Here is an 18,776-nt window from a genome sequence, read left to right as displayed (position 1 = left end):
GCACGCAAGATGAGCTTAGGTATTCGTGTTTGGACGGAAGGTGCCGATGGTGTTGTCAACTTCGGTTACTCAACGACACCCATTTGAATTGTGGATCACGTGGTGTGCGGCTATTGGTCTGCTACCAGAGCTTTGGTCTTCCAGATGTTGCTGTGGGGTATGGGCTTCAAGTAATTGCTATTTTGAACCGAAGTTTTTGCGATGAGGGCAATTGGAAGCGGGCTCACCGCTGGAGAAACGTCATGTATAACGCCATCTTTTAGGCTTGAATGAACGTGCATTTGGTCCATGGGACTAGAAGGAGTCATCTTTAGGAGTTCCATGAAAGAAACATCTCATTACGAGGGCCCCCATGGCTCTATGTGACAAAAGACAAAGGGTTGCTGCTGGCAGTGTCGTTGTTGAGTATCTTCAACACTGTGCTGGTGGTCATGGATGGACTTGTGAACAAACCGTAGCGTCATCCGAATATCTTCATCGTGTTCGTGAGTGAAAGGGGTATGAACGCGAAATTCAGCCCTGACCCTCAAGCTCACCAAGACACCCAACGCTTATTGATCCTCATTGTCATGTCGGCGTCCATACTCACTCCACCACCATCTTCACTACCAACAACCTTCGTCTATTTTGCACATTTCAAGGCATTCATAGTTGTCCTGGTGATGGCCGTGTTACGATTATGAGCACGAACGTGTCGAACGAGTCTGTAGAGTTGCCGTGTTTAACGTCTTTTTCAGTGTCACACGGGTAAGAACTGGTCATATTGATGGATTCTGTCATCAGCCGTGGCTTAGGTGGAGCAGACGGACATAACGACTCGAGAAGAAAATGGAGTGAGCAAGAAGCAAGCCTTTTTTGTCCATGGAGGCGCATGTAGAAGTATATAAGACAGCTCAACATCCTGCCAGAGAGTCATCACCACATTTCCCATCTTCTCAAGCAACAGATCAATTCATCTGCCCAGCCATCTACAAGCAGACATGCACTCCCTCCTCCTCCTCAGCGCCCTCCTGGCAACCCTCGCAACAGCGAACCCCATCTCCAACACCAAACGCGAGATCAACCCCAACACAGTCAACATCCTCACCGCCGCCGAACTGACCACCCAACGTAACGCCCTCCTCCTCGCCCAATCCGAATCCGCCCGTGAAGCAATCCTCTTCCCCAACCCCCCAAAACGCCTCAAATGACACCTTCCAGTTCCTCAACAACACCGTGCTACCACCCACAGCCGGTTCCATCTACCTATCCACTATCAACAACTTCCCCGCCCTAGGTCCCACAGGCCTAGCAGCAGCCGTAGGCTTCGTGAACGCCTGTGGCCTCAACACGCCACACTGGCATCCACGTGCCAACGAGTTCTTGACCGTAGTCCAAGGCACATTGATCGGCGCCCTTCTTCTTGAAAATGACGGCGGGTTTGGCAACGTCGTTGGTGGCGCGCCACCCGTACGTGGTCCATACCAACAAATCGAGACCACATTGTCCAACTACACGGGTATGCTCTTCCCCAGGGGTCTCATCCACTGGCAGTTCAACCCAGAGTGCGAGCCAGCTGTTTTTGTCGCTGGCTTCGATATCAACGATCCGGGACGTGTTGAGGCTGCTCGTGGGTTCTTTTCGGGCACTCCAGATGAGGTTCTTGAGGCGAGTGCGGGATATAGTGAGTTTTTAACGCCGGAGCAGGTTGCTGGGTTGAGGCCGGAGCTTACCAGTGACTTCACGGCGATTGTGGAGAGTTGTGCGAAGAGATGTGGGATTCCTTATGAGGCTCCGTCGGCTTCTTTGAGTGCTTACCCCTCTGCCACAAGTGGGTATTAGAGTTGAGTGACTTGTGCACTTGGTCGGTGGGTGTAAGGTTGGGTGGGAGTCAGGTTTGCAGGAATGTTGGTGCTAGGAAGTCGTTCATTTTAGAGTGTTATACGGCTTAGATTGTGCTTTCTTTTGTACATGGACATTCGTTAGATTGTTTTTAGTATGGCATTTAGACTAGGGGCAACAGTAGCGATACAGTAAACAAGGAGTTTTTCTTGACTTTTATCTACCATAATCACGTACCGTAGAAATGTTCGCTGCGTTTCCCCGCTTGACTGCTGATAAAAGATAAGACATGGTATACCATTAGGGTACGTTTTTGTGCAGGGCACAACATGCAGTGGACCTGCACCTTCGTACCCTCATCTCCTCACACAGTTCTGACCTTTTGATCAACACCTAGTCAGCTTGAGTCTGAAAGACCTACGTTCTAACAGTCCGGTATGGAATACCAAGATTGCAGAAGATAGTCATAACCAGACGTAGGTGAATGACAGAACAGGGACACCGCATGTTTCTTCACTCGCGCTGGGGTAGCAGAGAGATACTGTATGACGTTGGTGATGCAATGGTATTCCATATGTACACGGCCTCATTTACTTCGCTTGTTCAGTCTCCAACCCTCCTGTCTAGAATTCGGAGATGGTGTCGCCCCTCCGCTTGCCGCGCATGTCCCACTTGCCCTAAATCATCCTGTCAGCATTGTTCTATTCTGCTTTCCGTGATCGAGTCTCTCGCATGTCGCCTTTCCCCACCACCCACATCCGTGCTTATCCAAACTCACCTCGGTCATGTATCCTGCCGTACCCAACATACTCGGCACAAGGACAACGTAGGCAAATGTGAGCCAAGCTGTTCGTTTCGTCCAGCGGAAGTACTTGTGGCGGTTGGTGGTCATGTCTATTCGTCGTCAATACCCGATACTGCCTGCACCCTCTCCTCTACCCTCCATATTGTGTTTCTTGCGCTGTTGAACACGATCCTCTCGCGATTGCGCCAATTTCTACGGTGTCATGGAGGGCTGTGGGCAGTGGGGTCGGAGGTAAACGTACTGGCCCATTTGACAATGGCGGGATCCGAGTGGATCACTGCGTGCTGTCAGCGATTGCGCTCCAATGCTTCTTGACGTGATGATACATACTGCCGTGGTTGTGACCCGCCATTCTGCGGAAAGTTGGCTGCATGTTTGCGGACTTTTGCGCGTGTGGAAGGGTTGCGCAGTTGGTGAGCGTGAGGTTGAAGAGGTGCGCGCGATGAGGTCGGCGGAGTTGCGGCAAGTGCCGTCAGGTCTTGGCGCTTCACGATAGCATCATGTACAACGACTGTAAATGACACAGAAATACACGAGTAGATATTTTCGAGCTGCTCATAACTCTTCTAAATCTTTCTAGTGTAGTGAAGAGTTTCCCATCTCCTCGGATGAGGCGGTGCCTGACACTCAAGTCGCTATGACGGCCAGTTCGTTCATCACGCGCCAGATGTTTGCGACATCACAACCCGATTCCTCACGTCTTACACACCCTCAATATTCATTGAAGTACTGAATATGGCAAACATGCGGCAAAATTCCTCCTTCTCCTTGATACTTCGGAGCGTCGGCCAGCCGACACTAAGCCATGATACGCCCGAGCGGGCAGTGCAACCAGCCAACCACCGACGGGCTGAACGCCGAAGCTTGTGACGGCAATCGATAAATTCGTCAAAGAACCTCGGTGATATTCGAAACTTCATCTTGTTGTCGCATTTGACGTCGAACATCAATCTTACCTGTATATACCATCTCTAGAACTGCTAGGAATCGTTGTAAGCATGTCGAACCAGCAGGGAGCAAAGATCACCGTTCATTGGTAAGTTGCTATGCGACAGCCGCGTGACTCTACCGCCTTGCGTCATCGCCATCCCGGTAATCACGACTAATCATTCAATCACGTAGGCTGAACAAATCTCGCGGCCAGCGTGTTATATGGCTGCTCGAAGAGCTTGGCCTTGAGTACGACATCGCGGTCTACAAGCGCGATGGAAACAAGCGCGCGGGTCCCGACCTGAAGGCCGTCCACCCTTTGGGAAAGTCACCCGCTGTGACTATCAGGCCCGCAAATTCTGAGAAGGATATCGTCATCGCTGAGAGTGAGACGATTATGGAGTATATCTGTGACCACTTTGGGAAGCAGTTGGTTCCTACGCGTTACCCTGAGGGACAGGAGGGTGTACTTGGTGCTGAGACTGAGGAGTGGATGAGGTACAAGGTAAGATGTGCTCCCCTGGATTTTTTGTGTAAGAGAAAAAGTGTATATGTACCCAAACACAGGGCGAAGACTAGCCTGTCGACTTCGGTGGTGTGGACTTCTTGCAATCAATATCAATAGTGAAGAGGCTAAACAACTAACGCTAATACAGTTCTTGATGGACTACACCGAGGGTAGTCTCTTTACCATCCTAATCCTGGCCCTAGTAACAGGAAGTAAGCTGTCCCCTGCTAAGCTCGCAACGCCAGTTCACTAATCACCAGACTTAGACATCAAAAACGCCCCAGTGCCCTTCTTCCTCAAACCTATTACCAACGGCGTCGCCTCCAAGATTGACACTGGCTTTGTCGACCCAGAGCTAAAGACGCACTTCGACTTCCTCGAGGACTACCTTGTCAAGTCGCCTAGTAAGGGAGAGTTCTTCTGCAGCGATAAGCTTACCGCAGCGGATATCATGATCCATTTCGGACTTGAGGGCGCGACGCAGAGGTTGCCGTTGAGCGAGACAAGTTACCCCAAGTTGTACGAGTACATGAGGAGGTTGCAGAAGAGGGACGCATACAAGAGTGCTGCAAAGAGGGTCGAAGAGGCCAGTGGAGAGACGTTCGTTCCATTCAGTGACGCAAAGTTGTAGATACGGGTTTGGCCTGATGACATGCATAGCACTAGCGGATTAGGAAATTCACATGTATAGGAGATCGCACATTCTACACGTCAGCCCAAAGAAACTCTCATCCAAGCTCTAGGACATGTACTCCCACTTCCGGTCAATATCCTCCTCATCCGTCGAATCACTCTTGCTCCCCTCCTCACTCTCCTCCTCTAAAGCATCGCCCCGCTCCACCTCCTCCACAAAGTGCTTATCCACCCCTTCCGGGGTAACAAATTCATCAAGCGCGTACTCAACAAGATCCGCATCTTCGAACGGAACACCATACGTCTGCCAAACCGTCACACCACCCTCAACCTCATTACCTTCCACATCTTTTCTAATTTCACAATTGCTAGTTTTTGATTTATACATAACTACAACGGTACGGTCCTCCGTCGACTGCTAATCCAGTATCAGGAATATAACAGGATGCATACGAAGTAGACCCAGCTTGCAGATCCTTGAGTGCAACCCTTTGATTTCATCCCAAGAAGCAGTACCAAATCCAGTGGACACGGTAGTTTCAATCTGCGAGGTTCTGTCGAAATGCTCGTGTGTGTGTGTGTTGGGGGAGACTAGTGTGTAATGGAGGGTAGCTTCGTCGGCTGGTATTCCAGGTCTATGTCTAGAAGTCAGGTCGAAGTCAGACCAGACCCAAATTCACTTATTAGTTGATGGGTGGTTATAAGGATAGGGCAATGCGATGCGATACCTCGGGTGTAATGTCATGAGTTGCGTAGACTAGTGTATCGCACATTTCTATGTCGCTGAGGCTGTTCTACCTTGTAGAATTGGAACTTGTATTGAAGTAGTTGTAGTGACAGCGAGTGCGCTGCGGCAGCCTGATTATTCTACGATCGGGCGCGTGGGGCCAATACGCACTGCTACCTACCTAGAAGCTCGTTTCTCGTAAGTAAATAAAAACACTAAATGGAACTATATTCTGTGTTCTATCATATTTCTATCTATCTAAAGCTTTGCGAATACTTTTAACGCATGTTCCCACTAGATACAATTCGGGGAAAACACGCTTCTTCGCAGGTATCCTTCTCAGGATGTTTTGGAGGAAGCAAGACAAAAAACACGCAATGCGAACGAGTGTTCATAGTGCACCTAATGTGCAGAATGTACAATCTCCTAAAGTTGCGAATAAGGGAATATGAATAGGTGTTAGACACGACCTAGTGGGTAAGATTTCGTGAGGGGAGGTGAACATGACTTGCTTGGTCTATGGTAGGACTACGAAAGGGTCCATCATTTCTTGGCTGTGACGCAACGCCAAACGGCCGCTGAAGGTATACAAATTAGTTCATCTTAGCGATCTATAACCATCCAAGCCAATGTAGCCTCTAGGGTATACCTTAAGCTTCTACGTCATCGTCAAACTTCTCCAGGTTTTTGTCAAATTTGACCGACTTTGTCTTCTGAACACCATCCCGCTCATTCCTCAGTTTCGCTTCATTACCACATAGCAGGCTGCAGATGTGGAGGTACAAAATCAGTATGTCTCATATGCGTTTTGTACAGCCACAACTTACCTTTCTTGCTCCTTCTCCCAGCCGATCAGCCACTTGCACTTTTTGCCGTCCGGGGCCAAGTGCAAGGGGTTTGTAACAGCTAACCTCCAGAAGCCCATGCTCTTATCACTGATGCTAATCTTGGGGTCGTTGTATGTGCGCTCGAGTGCAGTGAAGAAGGCGGTATACTCGGTCTGGAGCCCAAGCACACGGAGACAACGAAGGATACGCGTTATACGGAGATGGTTGTGATCGAAGTCGATGGCCCAGTTGGCAAACTTCTTGCGCCACCCAGGTGCACGGACGATGTGGTACGGAAGTGGATTGGACGTGGAGACGTTGGTGTAGGCGCCTGATGGGAAAGACGGTGTTAATACAGATGATTCACTTGCCTGGGCCAGCGCTTTCCCTTTTGGTGCCGATGAATCTGCATCGATGGGTAGGTCTGGGTATGTATCTGTGATTGAACTTTCTGTAGCGGCCCGTGTCACGGGCGTGCTATGACCAACATCCGCTGTCTTCTGAAGCTTAGCATCTAGTGCCGACGCAAGCAATGGATCGGCGACACCAAGGCCAGCAGATTTGAACTCTGCAACTTTCATCTCGTCTTGCTCTTTCTGCCACTCGGCTTCCGACTTGGTAGACACCTTGAAACCGTAGAAGCTGAGCATACGCTCGAAGCTTCGTCGTAGTTCCTGCCGTAGCTCACTTCGTGAACGAAACGCTTGCATTACTTCGAGGCTGACGACTGGGGCCTGTATATGGTCAGCATGCTGCTCAAACCAAGTAGAGATACGAAAGACCTCGTCTTTTCTGGCTGATACCATTGTGCTGGAGAAGACGCTCTGAAGGTACACACTTGATATGTTCTACAAATATCGCAAAACAAAGTATGGAAAATACCTTTAGAGTACCTTTCCGACATCAGGGCACAATTCAGAAAAGACAAACTCATTCGTGCGGACCCGGAAACTTACTTCCATATTGAAAGGAGAGCCTTCTGGCAGCGGAAAGAGCATCTGGATATAGTTGTGGGCGGATTCTAGCCTGTGGTCTGGCCATGCTAATATCTCATGGAGCTGGCGATTGAGCGCGTCCTTAGCGTACACATTGGGATCGTAAAAGCGAATGATGAGTTGGCTCTTCTCATGAGCGGACGCTTGTTCGGCCTTTGAGGCCTTGGTGAGACCCATTTGGAAACGTTTGTTTGGTATGGTAGAGATAGGACTGGTATTGCGTTGCTCGTGGTCTTGTCGAATCCCTCCAGGCTGCTTTATTGGTGATGGTGAGGTTGAATTTGTCGATGTTGATGTGGGCGAAGTCGAAATCTTGCGCTTGAGGGTGTTGTAGAAGTTAGCGCGTGCAGTGCGCACTTTCTCTTGTTCTTGGCGATCAAGCGCTCTGTCCATGGTTGAGGTCAGCGAGGCAGTCGAGGGTGAGTTAATCACTGAGAGAGCCGTAATGATTATGCAATCAGGCAGCAAGGCAGTGCCTTACCTCAAATGAGAAAAACGGTGAAAGTGCTCTCTGTAAACTTCCGGTACTTCAATATGAGAGTTGCATTTACCATGTAGACTTGCAAACAGTGTACCAATCAAAGAGGAGAAACCACGAAGTCGGGATACACCATCCAGAGAGCGCCTTACCTAAGTCGGCTTAGCTTCTTCCGCCGCTTCCCCTCTCCCCGGATGTCACAATAGCGACGATCTTTTTGTAAAATCTCCGCATCCACTAACGTTATTAACTGCAGATGGCCTCCAAGTGCATGTGCTATTGACTGATTGTCTGTCCTTCTCTGTTTACTATTTGGACAACGCATCTTTGCAGTGTTCAAGTCCGCGGAGGGATTGCTGAGCCCCAGCTGACGTCACTGGTTGCCTTTTGTTGAACAGCGCCGCCCCCACCCGCTTCCAGGCCCTTTCACCACCCGTGCACCCTTACTTCGTAGCTCGGTTGCCAACGAAAACGCAGGGAACGTGATAGACAAACCTGTTAAGTTCCGGCCAACGCAGGATTTGTTACGCGCTATCAGCAGTAATGTTTTCCTTAAATTCGAACATGGTACCAGTGAAAATTTGGTCGCTCGACCACCTGTGAAGACTAAACCTCCGTTTTCAAATCTTTCGTAGCCTTTAAAGGCAAAAGTTTAAGAATACAGAAAAATTCTCTTGATAATTCACGATGAGCTCCGAAGGTTGGTTTGCCCACTCCTTCACTCCTCTCAACAGCCCAAGTCTAACAATCTTCAAGAACAGAAGCCGACACCGGAGAATGGCACCCTTTTCCAGGGCTTTGAGTGGAACGTTCCCGATGACCACAAGCACTGGAGGCGACTAGCCGAGCAGCTTCCTAAGCTAAAAGCCATCGGTATCAAAAACATCTGGCTACCTCCTGGCTGCAAAGCCGCAAACCCCAAGGGCGTTGGCTACGACATCTACGATCTGTATGACCTTGGCGAGTTTGACCAAAAAGGCCAGAAAGGCACCAAATGGGGTACTAAAGACGAACTGCTCGAGCTCACCAAGGTTGCCAAGGAACACGGCGTAGGCCTCTACTGGGATGCAGTGCTGAACCACAAAGCCGGCGCTGATAGAACGGAGAAATGCCGCGTTGTTGAGGTTGACCAGAACGACCGGACTAAAGAGATCTCCGACGCTTATGAGATTGAGGGCTGGCTAGGTTTCGACTTCCCGGGCCGTGGCGAACAGTACTCCAAGATGAAGTACCACTGGGAGCACTTCTCAGGTACGGACTGGGATCAAGCCAACGAGAAGAAAGCCATCTTCAAGATTCTTGGCGACAACAAAGGCTGGTCGCAATCTGTGGACGACGAGCAAGGCAACGCGGATTACATGATGTTCGCCGACATCGACTACTCACATCCTGAAGTTCAGGAAGACGTGAAGAACTGGGGAGTATGGATTACAAAGGAGATTGGCTTGAAGGGCTTCCGATTAGACGCTGTCCAACATTTCAGCTCAAGGTTTACAAACGAGTGGATTCAGAATTTGCGTAAACAGTGCGGAGACGACATCTTCGTGGTCGGTGAATTCTGGTCGGGCGACGTAAAGGAGATGAGCGACTGGCTTGAAGGTATGAACCACGAGTTCGCTCTCTACGACTCGCCTCTCTTGAACAACTTTGGATCAATCTCCACAACCGAGTCGGGGGATCTTAGGAAGGTCTACGATAACACGCTTGTTCAAATGCGACCCACGAATGCTGTTACGGTCGTAACAAACCACGACACACAGCCAGGACAGGTCATGGAGACCAAGATTGAGGGTTTCTTCAAGCCCCTCGCCTATGCCCTCATCCTGCTGAGGCAGGAGGGTTACCCATGTCCTTTCTATGGTGACCTCTATGGTCTCTCCGAGCCACACGAGACTCCCGCTTCATGCGGCGGAAAGCTTGCTGATCTTATTCTTGCACGAAAGCTCTTCGCGTACGGAACGCAAGAAGACTATTTCAACGAAGCCAACTGCATCGGATTTGTGCGTCGTGGAACATGGGATAGGAAAGCGGGTCTAGCGTGTGTTATGAGCAACGCAGGACCTGGTCAGATCAAGATGGCTGTTGGAGAGATGCACGCGGGTGAGAAATGGACTGATATTCTTGGGTGGGAAGAAGGCGAGGTTGAGATCGACAGCGAAGGATACGGATTGTTCAAGTGCCCAGGCACTAGCGTTGCGGTTTGGGTGCGGAGCGATGCTGAAGGACGAGATCAGTTTCCCACAAACTTCGATGCGAATATATACCACAAGGAATAGATGACGAATTGGAGTCTCCAACAGCGCACCCTAAAGGTACACACTATGTTCTCTATTGATGTGCCGAGCAAACAGATTGTAATGTTACGTTAAGGGTAGACCTCACGTGTTAGGCAAAGCCTAGAGAACTCACATGCCAGCGATAAGAGAATTATTTGACGAACTTGCGGTGTCGCGTTTCAAATATCAAATTACTTGCTTTTCTCTTATCAAGACCCTGTGCGCCGGGTTCCAAGGTTGCAACTCATGGAACCTGCGGGAAGATGGATGGGGAGATCGGCGATTTCGCTGCCGACTTTGGTGCGCGGGACGACCAATCAATAGCAACAACGCCGACCATTTTAGACGTTTCGCGGCGTTTCTCTAGTAAGCGAGCATGCAGCGTACCCGCTCGAAGGTATACTCGACCGTCATGGTTGCAGAAGTGTTTACTGACGTTTACACAACATGTTCAACGGCTCCATGAAGCCGGGAGCGTGTCGCATGTGACATGTGACCCCCGCGATCGCTATGTCTAGATCGTGGGTCTCGTGTCAGGGTACTACGCATCAATTTAACTCCGCTCCTGCCCGCTTTTCTAGCTTCTGTCGCCCTCGACGAGCCGAACACCTCACGACTCTTTCGATTCTCTTCCTCTGACGCTTAATTTGCCCTGCGTTTTCAACAACGAGCGCCCAATTGCAGACTTCCCATGTCGCTGATTCAGCATGTTACACAGCAAGAGGGCACTGATCGCGAGGAGGCGTTGGTAGATTTGTTCTTACCGCCTGTCGACCGCCAGATTAGCCGACAGGATGCTGCGGAACGTCGGCTTTCTCTTGAAAGCGCGATATCGGGGGCTGGCTTTTTGAGCGCCCCGGGAAAGAGCGTGAGGAGAGTTATCAGTTACGATGTAATACCGAAACCTGATGAGCCCGTAGCGGGTGAGGAACCTGGAGGCTTGACGCCGTACAAGGTGCCGACAGGCAAACGTATCGGTAAGTTTGGCCGCATCCTACAACATCCAGTTCCTAACCACTAAAACTCGACTGCAGCACAGGTCATCGCAACGGTTCTCGCGTGTTGGTTCGCTAGCGGTATCGTCTTCGGCTTTGCAGCGTTGAAGCCAATTCTTATCAAGGAAGGCGTTTTCAGAAATTTGTGCACACCCGAAGAGGTGGATGCCGATGTTGAAGTTTGTTTCGAGCAAGATCTCCGATTGAACTTCTTCTTTTCGCTGGCGTCAACGACCGCAAATGTTTCTGCTTTACCAGTCGGCACCTTGCTTGATCGCTATGGGCCCAAGCTTTGCTTCCTTATCGGTTCTTTCTGTCTCGCGGTCGGAAGTATCCTAATGAGTCTCGCTTTTCAGATCGAGCATTTTGACGGATATACAATTGGAAACTTCTTCCTCGCCCTCGGAGGCACATTTGTCTTCCTGCCCTCTTTCCAGATTGCTAACGCCTTCCCCAAGTATGCGGGTAGCATCGTTGCGCTCGTCACTGGCGCATTCGATGCATCGGCAGCAGTTTTCCTCTTCTACAGGCTTATCTACGATGCTAGCGACCGAACCTTCAAGCCTCAGACCTTCTTTCTAGTCTATCTCATCGTTCCGGCAACAATCGTTATCGCGCAACTGACCTTCTTACCAACGGAGAACTACAAGACTGAGGCACAGCTTGAGATGAAGATCCAAAGGGCTGAAGATGCCATGCGAGATGTACATTCTTCGGATGACGAGTTACCCGACAACGAAATCTGGAAGCGAAGGAAAGCCCGTAGCACACGTCGCAAGGAGCGATTGAGCAAACTTGACGAACTGATTGGCGATGAAGCGGCACGTAAGATTCGGGAGGAGAAGGCAGAGCAAAAACTAGAGAACTCCGGTGTCTGGGGCGCGCTGCACAACAAGTCTGCCAAAGATCAGATGTTGACGCCCTGGTTCATACTGCTCACTCTTTTGACTGTCATCCAGATGGTGCGCATGAACTACCAAATCGCAAGTAAGTAAGCTGTTTGAAGTGTTATACGAGCGCATTCTAACACAGAAAAGCTATTCGTGAACAGTACACCTACATGCTTGGCTCCGTCGAACTAGCCGAGAAGGTCAACGATTTCTTCGACGTTGCTTTGCCCCTCGCTGGAGTTATCGCTACCCCATTCCTCGGCGCTCTGCTTGATAATGTCAGCACGCCCGGCGTCCTCCTGATCATTGTTTTCATGACCTCCGCTATCGGCATCATCGGTTCTATTTGTGCACTTTGGGCCGGATATGTCAACGTCATCCTATTTGTCTTCTTACGTCCGCTGTACTACTCAGCCATGTCTGATTACGCGACCAAGGTCTTTGGTTTCGCTACCTTCGGACGTGTTTACGGAACCATCATCTGCACGTCTGGTCTGGTCAATCTGTCGCAGACTGCAGTCGATGCCCTGACCAAGGGCACATTTGGTGGCAATCCAATTCCCGTCAACATCTTCCTGGCAGCTTCGGCGTTTGTTGTGGGCACGACACTAGTCACCTACGTTACGGTACAGGTCTACCGTATGCGGAAGAGGTTGGACGAGGAAGATGCGATCACCGTTACCAACACCGATGTTGGATCAATTATGGAAAGCCTGCTCGAAGAGGACGAGCCGAGATCCTACGGCACAGTCAACCGTCAGCGACAGCCATGGGAAGTCTGATTGAGATCATGAGCAAACGTACCCACCCTTTTTTTCGACACTTTTGACCGAATTCGGTACGATTACTTCGATACCATTGTCACCAGTACGATTCAAATGCTGCCGTCATCGGATCACGTCCACTATATCCCTTTCTCAATGTTACTAAAAGTTGCCTAAACTTTACGAGCGGGCGTTTCCAGACTGCTACAACATACTACACATTACCAACAGCCGAGCGCCCTTATTATTAATAGTCTTCGTCAAGCGAGCGTTGTATGTATGGAGTTTTCGGATTACTATGTATCTCATTGGTTGCTCGGCGCTAGGTTGCGAGTCCATGTAGATTAGACTGCGACTTGAAGCAATTGTCTTGTGTTTTCTGGTATCGATATCTAAGCTTACCAAGTACCATTTCCACCGAGCCTGCATGCGCAGAACGTGAAAACCTCATTACGAACTTACAAGCCGCAAGGCAGAGACATTAAGAATACGTTCGCCTTAGCGCTACTGTGGGGCTCTGCGGCCCCACCCATCTCTAGCGTTCGGTGACCGAACACCTCAGAGATCATCCGACAGTCCTTCACCACAGCCAGCAATGACGCTGACATTGCCACGATGATTCGTCGGTTTCAGACCTTTCGCAGTTGCTTGGTACGAGTAACATTTGCCCTGAAGCGTTGAAGATGCCTTGCCTTATGACGCGCTGCTGCGAGTGCAGGACATGGGTTTATATCGTGTGGCGTATATCGATACGGTAGTTTTTGTTCCCAGCAAAGTTCAAAGCGTATCTCAGATCTATTCTGGGCTTTGGAAAAAGATAAATCCTGGAAATAACGGAATACGAGAGCTGGCCTAGCACAAAGAAGTCCTGCAGATCTCAGGAAAGGAAACATCTGAGTGCAACCGAGTAAGCTTTCCGTTAGTTGGTCATAATATACTACACTGGTACTATTGTCATGGCATCTGTATCTCCGCGGCGCCACGCAGCTTCTGGCTCAACTTGAAACCTCAACCAAATACCGCAAGTACTTCGGAAGTGTACCACTTACGTTGATGAGATGTGTCTTTCTGCACGCCGTCACTAAGGTCGCATTGATGGTCTTCATCTGGGGCTATCACTACAATCTCAAACCCGTGCCTCAGTCTTCGACTGCAGGTTTGGGGTCAATTGGGGCGGTTATGGATTACGCCTCCTTCAAAATCTTGGGCAAGCGAACGTCGCCACAAGACAACACTTCCTAGAGCCAGTCATATGGAAGAATGGAGCAGAAACGAATGGGTCTAACATTACATGTTTATAGCTTGCGACACTCTGTTGTAGTGAGATGTCTTGATACCATTCAGGCTGTGAAAGTATATGTATGTCACTTCTTGTTCAATTATTCTCTCAAGTACTTTCAACACGCTCCTCATCTCGAACACAGCTTCTATACCAACACTCGTCCAATATCGAACAATCGGCGCAGCTCACTCAGGGTTATGGCTCTTTACTTCTCTAAGACGACCCTCTTCTCCATTCTGATCACGAGCAGCTTCACATCCGCTCGCGTCGTACCTAGAGGCGCTCGTCCCGTGATCCCTACATCCGATGAATTCGACGGTAGTGGCCAACACTACTATCCTTCGGGCTACCAAGGCACTGAATATCCACACCTGACCACTATAACCGGCTTGTCTTCAATGGTTCCTGAGACCTCAAGCCTTAGTACGTCTTGTAATACTTTGTCGACCGCGACCGTGACACTTTCGGGCTCAAACATTGTGCCGCTCGCCTCGGAAACTGGCAACTACCCCACAACGACTGGCGGTACGATATATGGTCAGGAAAAAGTACACTAACGTTAATTTACAAAATCTGACATGACGCAAGGTTATCCAACGGATCCTTCCTCGAGCTCGAAGGTATCAAGTAGCGCCATGGGCTACACCGATGGATCGTCTGTGCCACCTCCCGAAAATCCTGCTACATCTGGCTACCCTGCCGTTACTCCCACATCAATGGCCATTGGACCCGATGGTGGTGGACATGGTCCTGTTATCGCAAGTACCTTCAGTATGAATGCTTCCTTCTCATCTCTTGACATCTCCATTATTCAGGAGATACTGCCTTGCGATATGAATGACTGACTCCTCTGTAGACACACCTAAGTCATATGCTTCCAATTATGCGAGTGCATCGGTAGCACTCTACCCTACTACCTTGCTCGATCTTCAAGGAGCACAGGTATCGCATAATACGTACCTGACAAGCATGGCGTCAATACCGTATATGCCAATCTCACAGGATACACCAAGACTTCAGCTTATGGAACGGGATATATGTCGTCAAGTGGCATCGGCCCGTCCCTGTTAGAGAGCGATATCTACATCTCCAATACATTGAGTTCGTTATGCCGAACTTCACATATCGATTCGAACAGCGCAGACTGACATCCTTTAGAGTCTCCTGCTTATTCGGCACCATCTCCAGTCCTTACTGTAGCCCCCACTTCGATCATCAGCTTCATGACAGATGTCTACGTTCCAAATTCCCCTCTTCCATTAGTACCGGGAAACATGACTATCCAGTACCCCGCAGTCCAGCCTGTAGTCTCGGGATATCCGGAAGTATCTGGGGCGCCTGTATCGGCGATGACCTCAAGCACTCTGCAGAGTATGTTTAGTTCCATTCTTGACAATTTTCCGTATTGTTGAGGAAGTTTACTAAGACCGAGATGATAGCTCACCCCTCACATGGTCTTCCAATATCCCCAATAGCGGGAGTTCCATACCCCAGCAGAATTTACCGAATCTACCCCATCCCCACCGCAACAGGCGGAGCAGCGTACTCATCGTCTAGCATCACACTAGTGCCAACCTCAGCTAGCGCCGCGATATCTAGTATGAAATCCTCGGATGCTTTCGTCTAGGAAAGCCCACATGCTGACTTCATGACAGACTCTTCGGTGGCGCCCAGCACTATGATCACTAGCACTATCTCTTCTTCCGCCGCTTCAGAGGTATATAACACGCCGCCAGCTCAGTCGACAGGAGGATATGTGGCAGTTCTAAATGGAGCAGCCTACACAAGCGTCTAAGGGATGGGCTCGGTGGCCTAGTCATAAGCTGGAGTAAGTGCCGTAGAATGCGCTTGGTGTATCTCCTATGTTTTTGAGGTTGATTTTGAGATGATGGTCTGGTTGATGGAGTTTGCTGTGCTATCTACAAAGCCTGCTCAATACATTCGTTTACCCAACAATGCTTCGCGAGTACGGTTTGTTATTCTAAGCCGTGACTGAAATGCAGAGTGTACCTAGGTAGCCTAAAGGTATACAATTTGTTCTGTCCCGCAAGTATTGTGAAGAAACTCGAAGCCAAAACCTCCAAGGATCTCCTTTGGCAATGAAAACATATAGTGTTTAGCCGTTTGTACTTAGCAAGGTATACCCCCAGCTTGTCCAAACGAACGGAGAAGATGACGTGGGGTTCGCGGTTCAAGTGGCCTGTGCGCGTTGCTATGGTGCAAGGAAGTAGCGTCGCGTTGCCGGCTAGCGCTGTTTACCATTTATCGTCTGAGCTCGCACCACCGCACATTACATAGATGTGCTGCACAACTTCCTTAGACTACCAAAGTTCAAAATCAAACTCATAGCAGGTGCTACCCCTCGACAACATACATAACCCCCCAAACCGTCAAGTTGGCGCGCCTCAAAGAATCCCCGGTCCCCATGGATCCGCCCCCGCCTCTCTCGCCCAACAAGGCTCCCTTCTCGCCTGGGATGCCCATCTTTCCTGCTAGCCCCGACCGCGGTGCAGGCTCAAGATCTCCGTATGGCGACTCTAGGGGGTCATCACCAGTCCTATCGCCATCTACGCCGAACCTCCGTCCCCACTCGCCGCTACGACATACACACCGCCGAACCGACTCCGATGTCTCCGTCACAGCACTCGCAGGCATGTTCGAGAACCTCGAGGTTAAGGACCCAAAAGAAGCATGCAAGCGGTTCAAGGAACTGCTCGACAAGGAGAGAATACGACATGCAGAGAAGTTGCACAAGATCGAGAAGGAACATGCCAAGAAGGAACGGGAACAGGAAATGGCACTGAGCAGACGCGACATTCGCATTGATGAGCTGAAGAGTGAACTCGAGCACGCGAGCGGGTCACTGGGGGAGGCCATTACCAAGGAACGATACGAGAAGGAACGCGAGGCGAGCAAAGCTGCCATCAAAAAGTGGGAGAAGATTTTTAAGGAAAACGAAGAGAAGTGGAGGGGTGACCGGGCTAGGGCGGTAAGTACATTATGTCCTTGTGCATTTATCTCAGCGACTAATAGATTTCAGATGGAAGCAGAGCGACGTAGCCAAGTCTACGAAGGCAAATATCGTCACGCTAAGAAGGAGTTCATCGATGCCAACAACGAGAAGCTACGGACTTCCGCGATGATACCACAGCTCCAGTCTAAGATGCAGGGGCTCCAGCGCAGCCTACAGCGGGTCGAGTCGGATGTCAAGTTCAAGACCGATGAAGCCGCCAAGTACAAGAACGAGGTGTATAACCTGCAACTTGAGATTGAGAGTGTCTCCAACCGACTGAACGAAGAAGTGCAGACACTGTCAGAAAAGCTGGGCCTTGTAGAGGGAGAACGCGACGCTCTTAAGACGAGTTTGAAAGAGGAGGAGGTCCTACGCATCGCTGCCGAAGGCCAAATACCGCTCCCATCCGCCGACCGCGAAGAGACCGACGAATTCGCGTCACCCGTTCGATCACCACGCAAGCCACGCAACATCTCGCGTGAGGACGACGACAAAGAAAATGTGTCTCCAAAGAAGAACGCAGTTGATCTGCGTTTCGTTCAGCAGGAGCTTGCGGCAGAGAGGCGTGCCCGCGAGCGCGCCGAAGAGCAGATCGACTTCATGAAGATGGAATGCCAGTTCCAGTGCTGCTCTTGCCGCATTGCTGAGAACACCGGAAAGCATTACGTTCACGACAACTCCCTAGAAGCTGAGATGCAGCGCATCAAGGTCTCGCTACCCATTTCCACACCTCCGCCTAGCAACCACGGAGACGAACTCATGGAGGACGTAATGATCAAGCAGGAGTCTGTTGAGAATGAGCGCCCCATCACACCACCGGAAGACGTCGTAGTCAAGACAGAGGCCGAGGAGCCTGAGACAGTTGTCGCCTTCTCCCCTGACACAGGAACCTTCCGTTCTGTGCCCTCTCCCATGAAGTCGCGCCCATCGACAGACTTGACAACACCTGCAGAACCATTGCCCGTAGTTGAGATGACCGATGCACCGGCGGACAATGCCAACATGCGCAACTCAGTCCTTCCTGCTGAGGTATCTCTACCACAGTCTCGCCCAGCATCGAGGGTAGACTTTGTTCTTCCTGCTCGTAGGGAGAGCAAGGCCGTAGACATCAGCATCCACGAAGATGCCGTCGATGACAGCGAAGATGAGGATATGTCACCACCGACGCCGGACCGGGAGCCTACAGGTCCTGCGACTCCCTATCTCACCCGCACAATCACCACCACCACTACCATCCCTCTTCACTTCTCTCCTGCCACTCCGGCATTCAAGCCCGGCCGAGGGCCTATGACTCCTTCAACTATAGCACATGCTGCAGCCAATGCACAGACGCCTGTCTTGGGTGAACTGTCACTCAACAAGCTGGGCATCGACCGAGAAGCCGCTCTCGCAGCAATCCGTGAACGCAGAGGACGTGCTAGAAGCATGGCCGCTGGTCACGGAACGCCAATGAAGCAGATGGTCGAAGGTGCGAAGGACCGCAGAGACATCAGTGCGCCTGTGACTCGAGTACGAAGTGTATCGCGGAAGCTAAGATAAGCGATCAGGAAAGGAGGTCTTTGAGAGTGATTAGTGGCTGCCATGCTGACGAGAGCGCAGCGAGAGTCGTGATACCATTGATTTTCCCCGTTGCGACTTTACCTCGCGCTTAGCGGCATTGCATGGCGTTGGAGGCTCTTGCTGCATTTTGAATTCTACCTGGCGTTTGGGTTGTATGCATCATTGGCTTTGATGAGCAGCGACTGCGTTATATACCACAGTTGTGCTTTTTGCTAGTTTCTACAATATTGTAATCGAGTATTGATGTCTTCCGCTCCTGCTATTTGGTATCC

The 18,776-nt window shown here is 50.4% G+C and overlaps 8 protein-coding genes across 8 annotated transcripts; 6 read left to right on the top strand and 2 right to left on the bottom strand.

Moving 5' to 3' along the window:
• Window positions 1-980: 980 nt before the first annotated feature.
• Window positions 981-1,821, top strand: ALTATR162_LOCUS1221 (uncharacterized protein; the record flags this gene model as incomplete). The annotated part of the gene is made up of 2 exons (XM_043308816.1): window positions 981-1,146; window positions 1,232-1,821. The coding sequence occupies 2 exons, from the start codon at window positions 981-983 to the stop codon at window positions 1,819-1,821; spliced, it is 756 nt and encodes a 251-aa protein (XP_043164751.1).
• Window positions 1,822-2,444: 623 nt separating this feature from the next.
• ALTATR162_LOCUS1220 (uncharacterized protein) lies at window positions 2,445-2,999 on the bottom strand (the record flags this gene model as incomplete). Its single annotated transcript, XM_043308815.1, has 4 exons — window positions 2,445-2,498; window positions 2,600-2,715; window positions 2,868-2,903; window positions 2,957-2,999. The coding sequence occupies 4 exons, from the start codon at window positions 2,997-2,999 to the stop codon at window positions 2,445-2,447; spliced, it is 249 nt and encodes an 82-aa protein (XP_043164750.1).
• Window positions 3,000-3,624: 625 nt separating this feature from the next.
• On the top strand, window positions 3,625-4,695 carry ALTATR162_LOCUS1219 (uncharacterized protein; the record flags this gene model as incomplete). Its single annotated transcript, XM_043308814.1, has 4 exons — window positions 3,625-3,662; window positions 3,749-4,061; window positions 4,213-4,276; window positions 4,331-4,695. The coding sequence occupies 4 exons, from the start codon at window positions 3,625-3,627 to the stop codon at window positions 4,693-4,695; spliced, it is 780 nt and encodes a 259-aa protein (XP_043164749.1).
• Window positions 4,696-4,803: 108 nt separating this feature from the next.
• ALTATR162_LOCUS1218 (uncharacterized protein) lies at window positions 4,804-7,639 on the bottom strand (the record flags this gene model as incomplete). Its single annotated transcript, XM_043308813.1, has 3 exons — window positions 4,804-5,050; window positions 6,252-6,985; window positions 7,208-7,639. The coding sequence occupies 3 exons, from the start codon at window positions 7,637-7,639 to the stop codon at window positions 4,804-4,806; spliced, it is 1,413 nt and encodes a 470-aa protein (XP_043164748.1).
• Window positions 7,640-8,411: 772 nt separating this feature from the next.
• Window positions 8,412-10,000, top strand: ALTATR162_LOCUS1217 (uncharacterized protein; the record flags this gene model as incomplete). The annotated part of the gene is made up of 2 exons (XM_043308812.1): window positions 8,412-8,424; window positions 8,481-10,000. The coding sequence occupies 2 exons, from the start codon at window positions 8,412-8,414 to the stop codon at window positions 9,998-10,000; spliced, it is 1,533 nt and encodes a 510-aa protein (XP_043164747.1).
• A 691-nt stretch (window positions 10,001-10,691) lies between these two features.
• On the top strand, window positions 10,692-12,667 carry ALTATR162_LOCUS1216 (uncharacterized protein; the record flags this gene model as incomplete). The annotated part of the gene is made up of 3 exons (XM_043308811.1): window positions 10,692-10,977; window positions 11,035-11,982; window positions 12,033-12,667. The coding sequence occupies 3 exons, from the start codon at window positions 10,692-10,694 to the stop codon at window positions 12,665-12,667; spliced, it is 1,869 nt and encodes a 622-aa protein (XP_043164746.1).
• A 1,842-nt stretch (window positions 12,668-14,509) lies between these two features.
• On the top strand, window positions 14,510-14,776 carry ALTATR162_LOCUS1215 (uncharacterized protein; the record flags this gene model as incomplete). The annotated part of the gene is made up of 1 exon (XM_043308810.1): window positions 14,510-14,776. One exon carries the CDS (start codon window positions 14,510-14,512, stop codon window positions 14,774-14,776), a length of 267 nt encoding a protein of 88 aa, XP_043164745.1.
• A 1,580-nt stretch (window positions 14,777-16,356) lies between these two features.
• Window positions 16,357-18,483, top strand: ALTATR162_LOCUS1214 (uncharacterized protein; the record flags this gene model as incomplete). Its single annotated transcript, XM_043308809.1, has 2 exons — window positions 16,357-16,920; window positions 16,972-18,483. The coding sequence occupies 2 exons, from the start codon at window positions 16,357-16,359 to the stop codon at window positions 18,481-18,483; spliced, it is 2,076 nt and encodes a 691-aa protein (XP_043164744.1).
• Window positions 18,484-18,776: the final 293 nt, after the last annotated feature.

This window comes from Alternaria atra (genome assembly GCF_907166805.1).
Source record: "Alternaria atra isolate CS162 genome assembly, contig: 21, whole genome shotgun sequence".
Classification (NCBI taxonomy): Eukaryota; Fungi; Ascomycota; class Dothideomycetes; order Pleosporales; family Pleosporaceae; genus Alternaria; species Alternaria atra.
The sequence above is the reverse complement of the archived record's forward strand: the minus strand, read 5'-3'. Positions and strand labels throughout refer to the sequence as shown.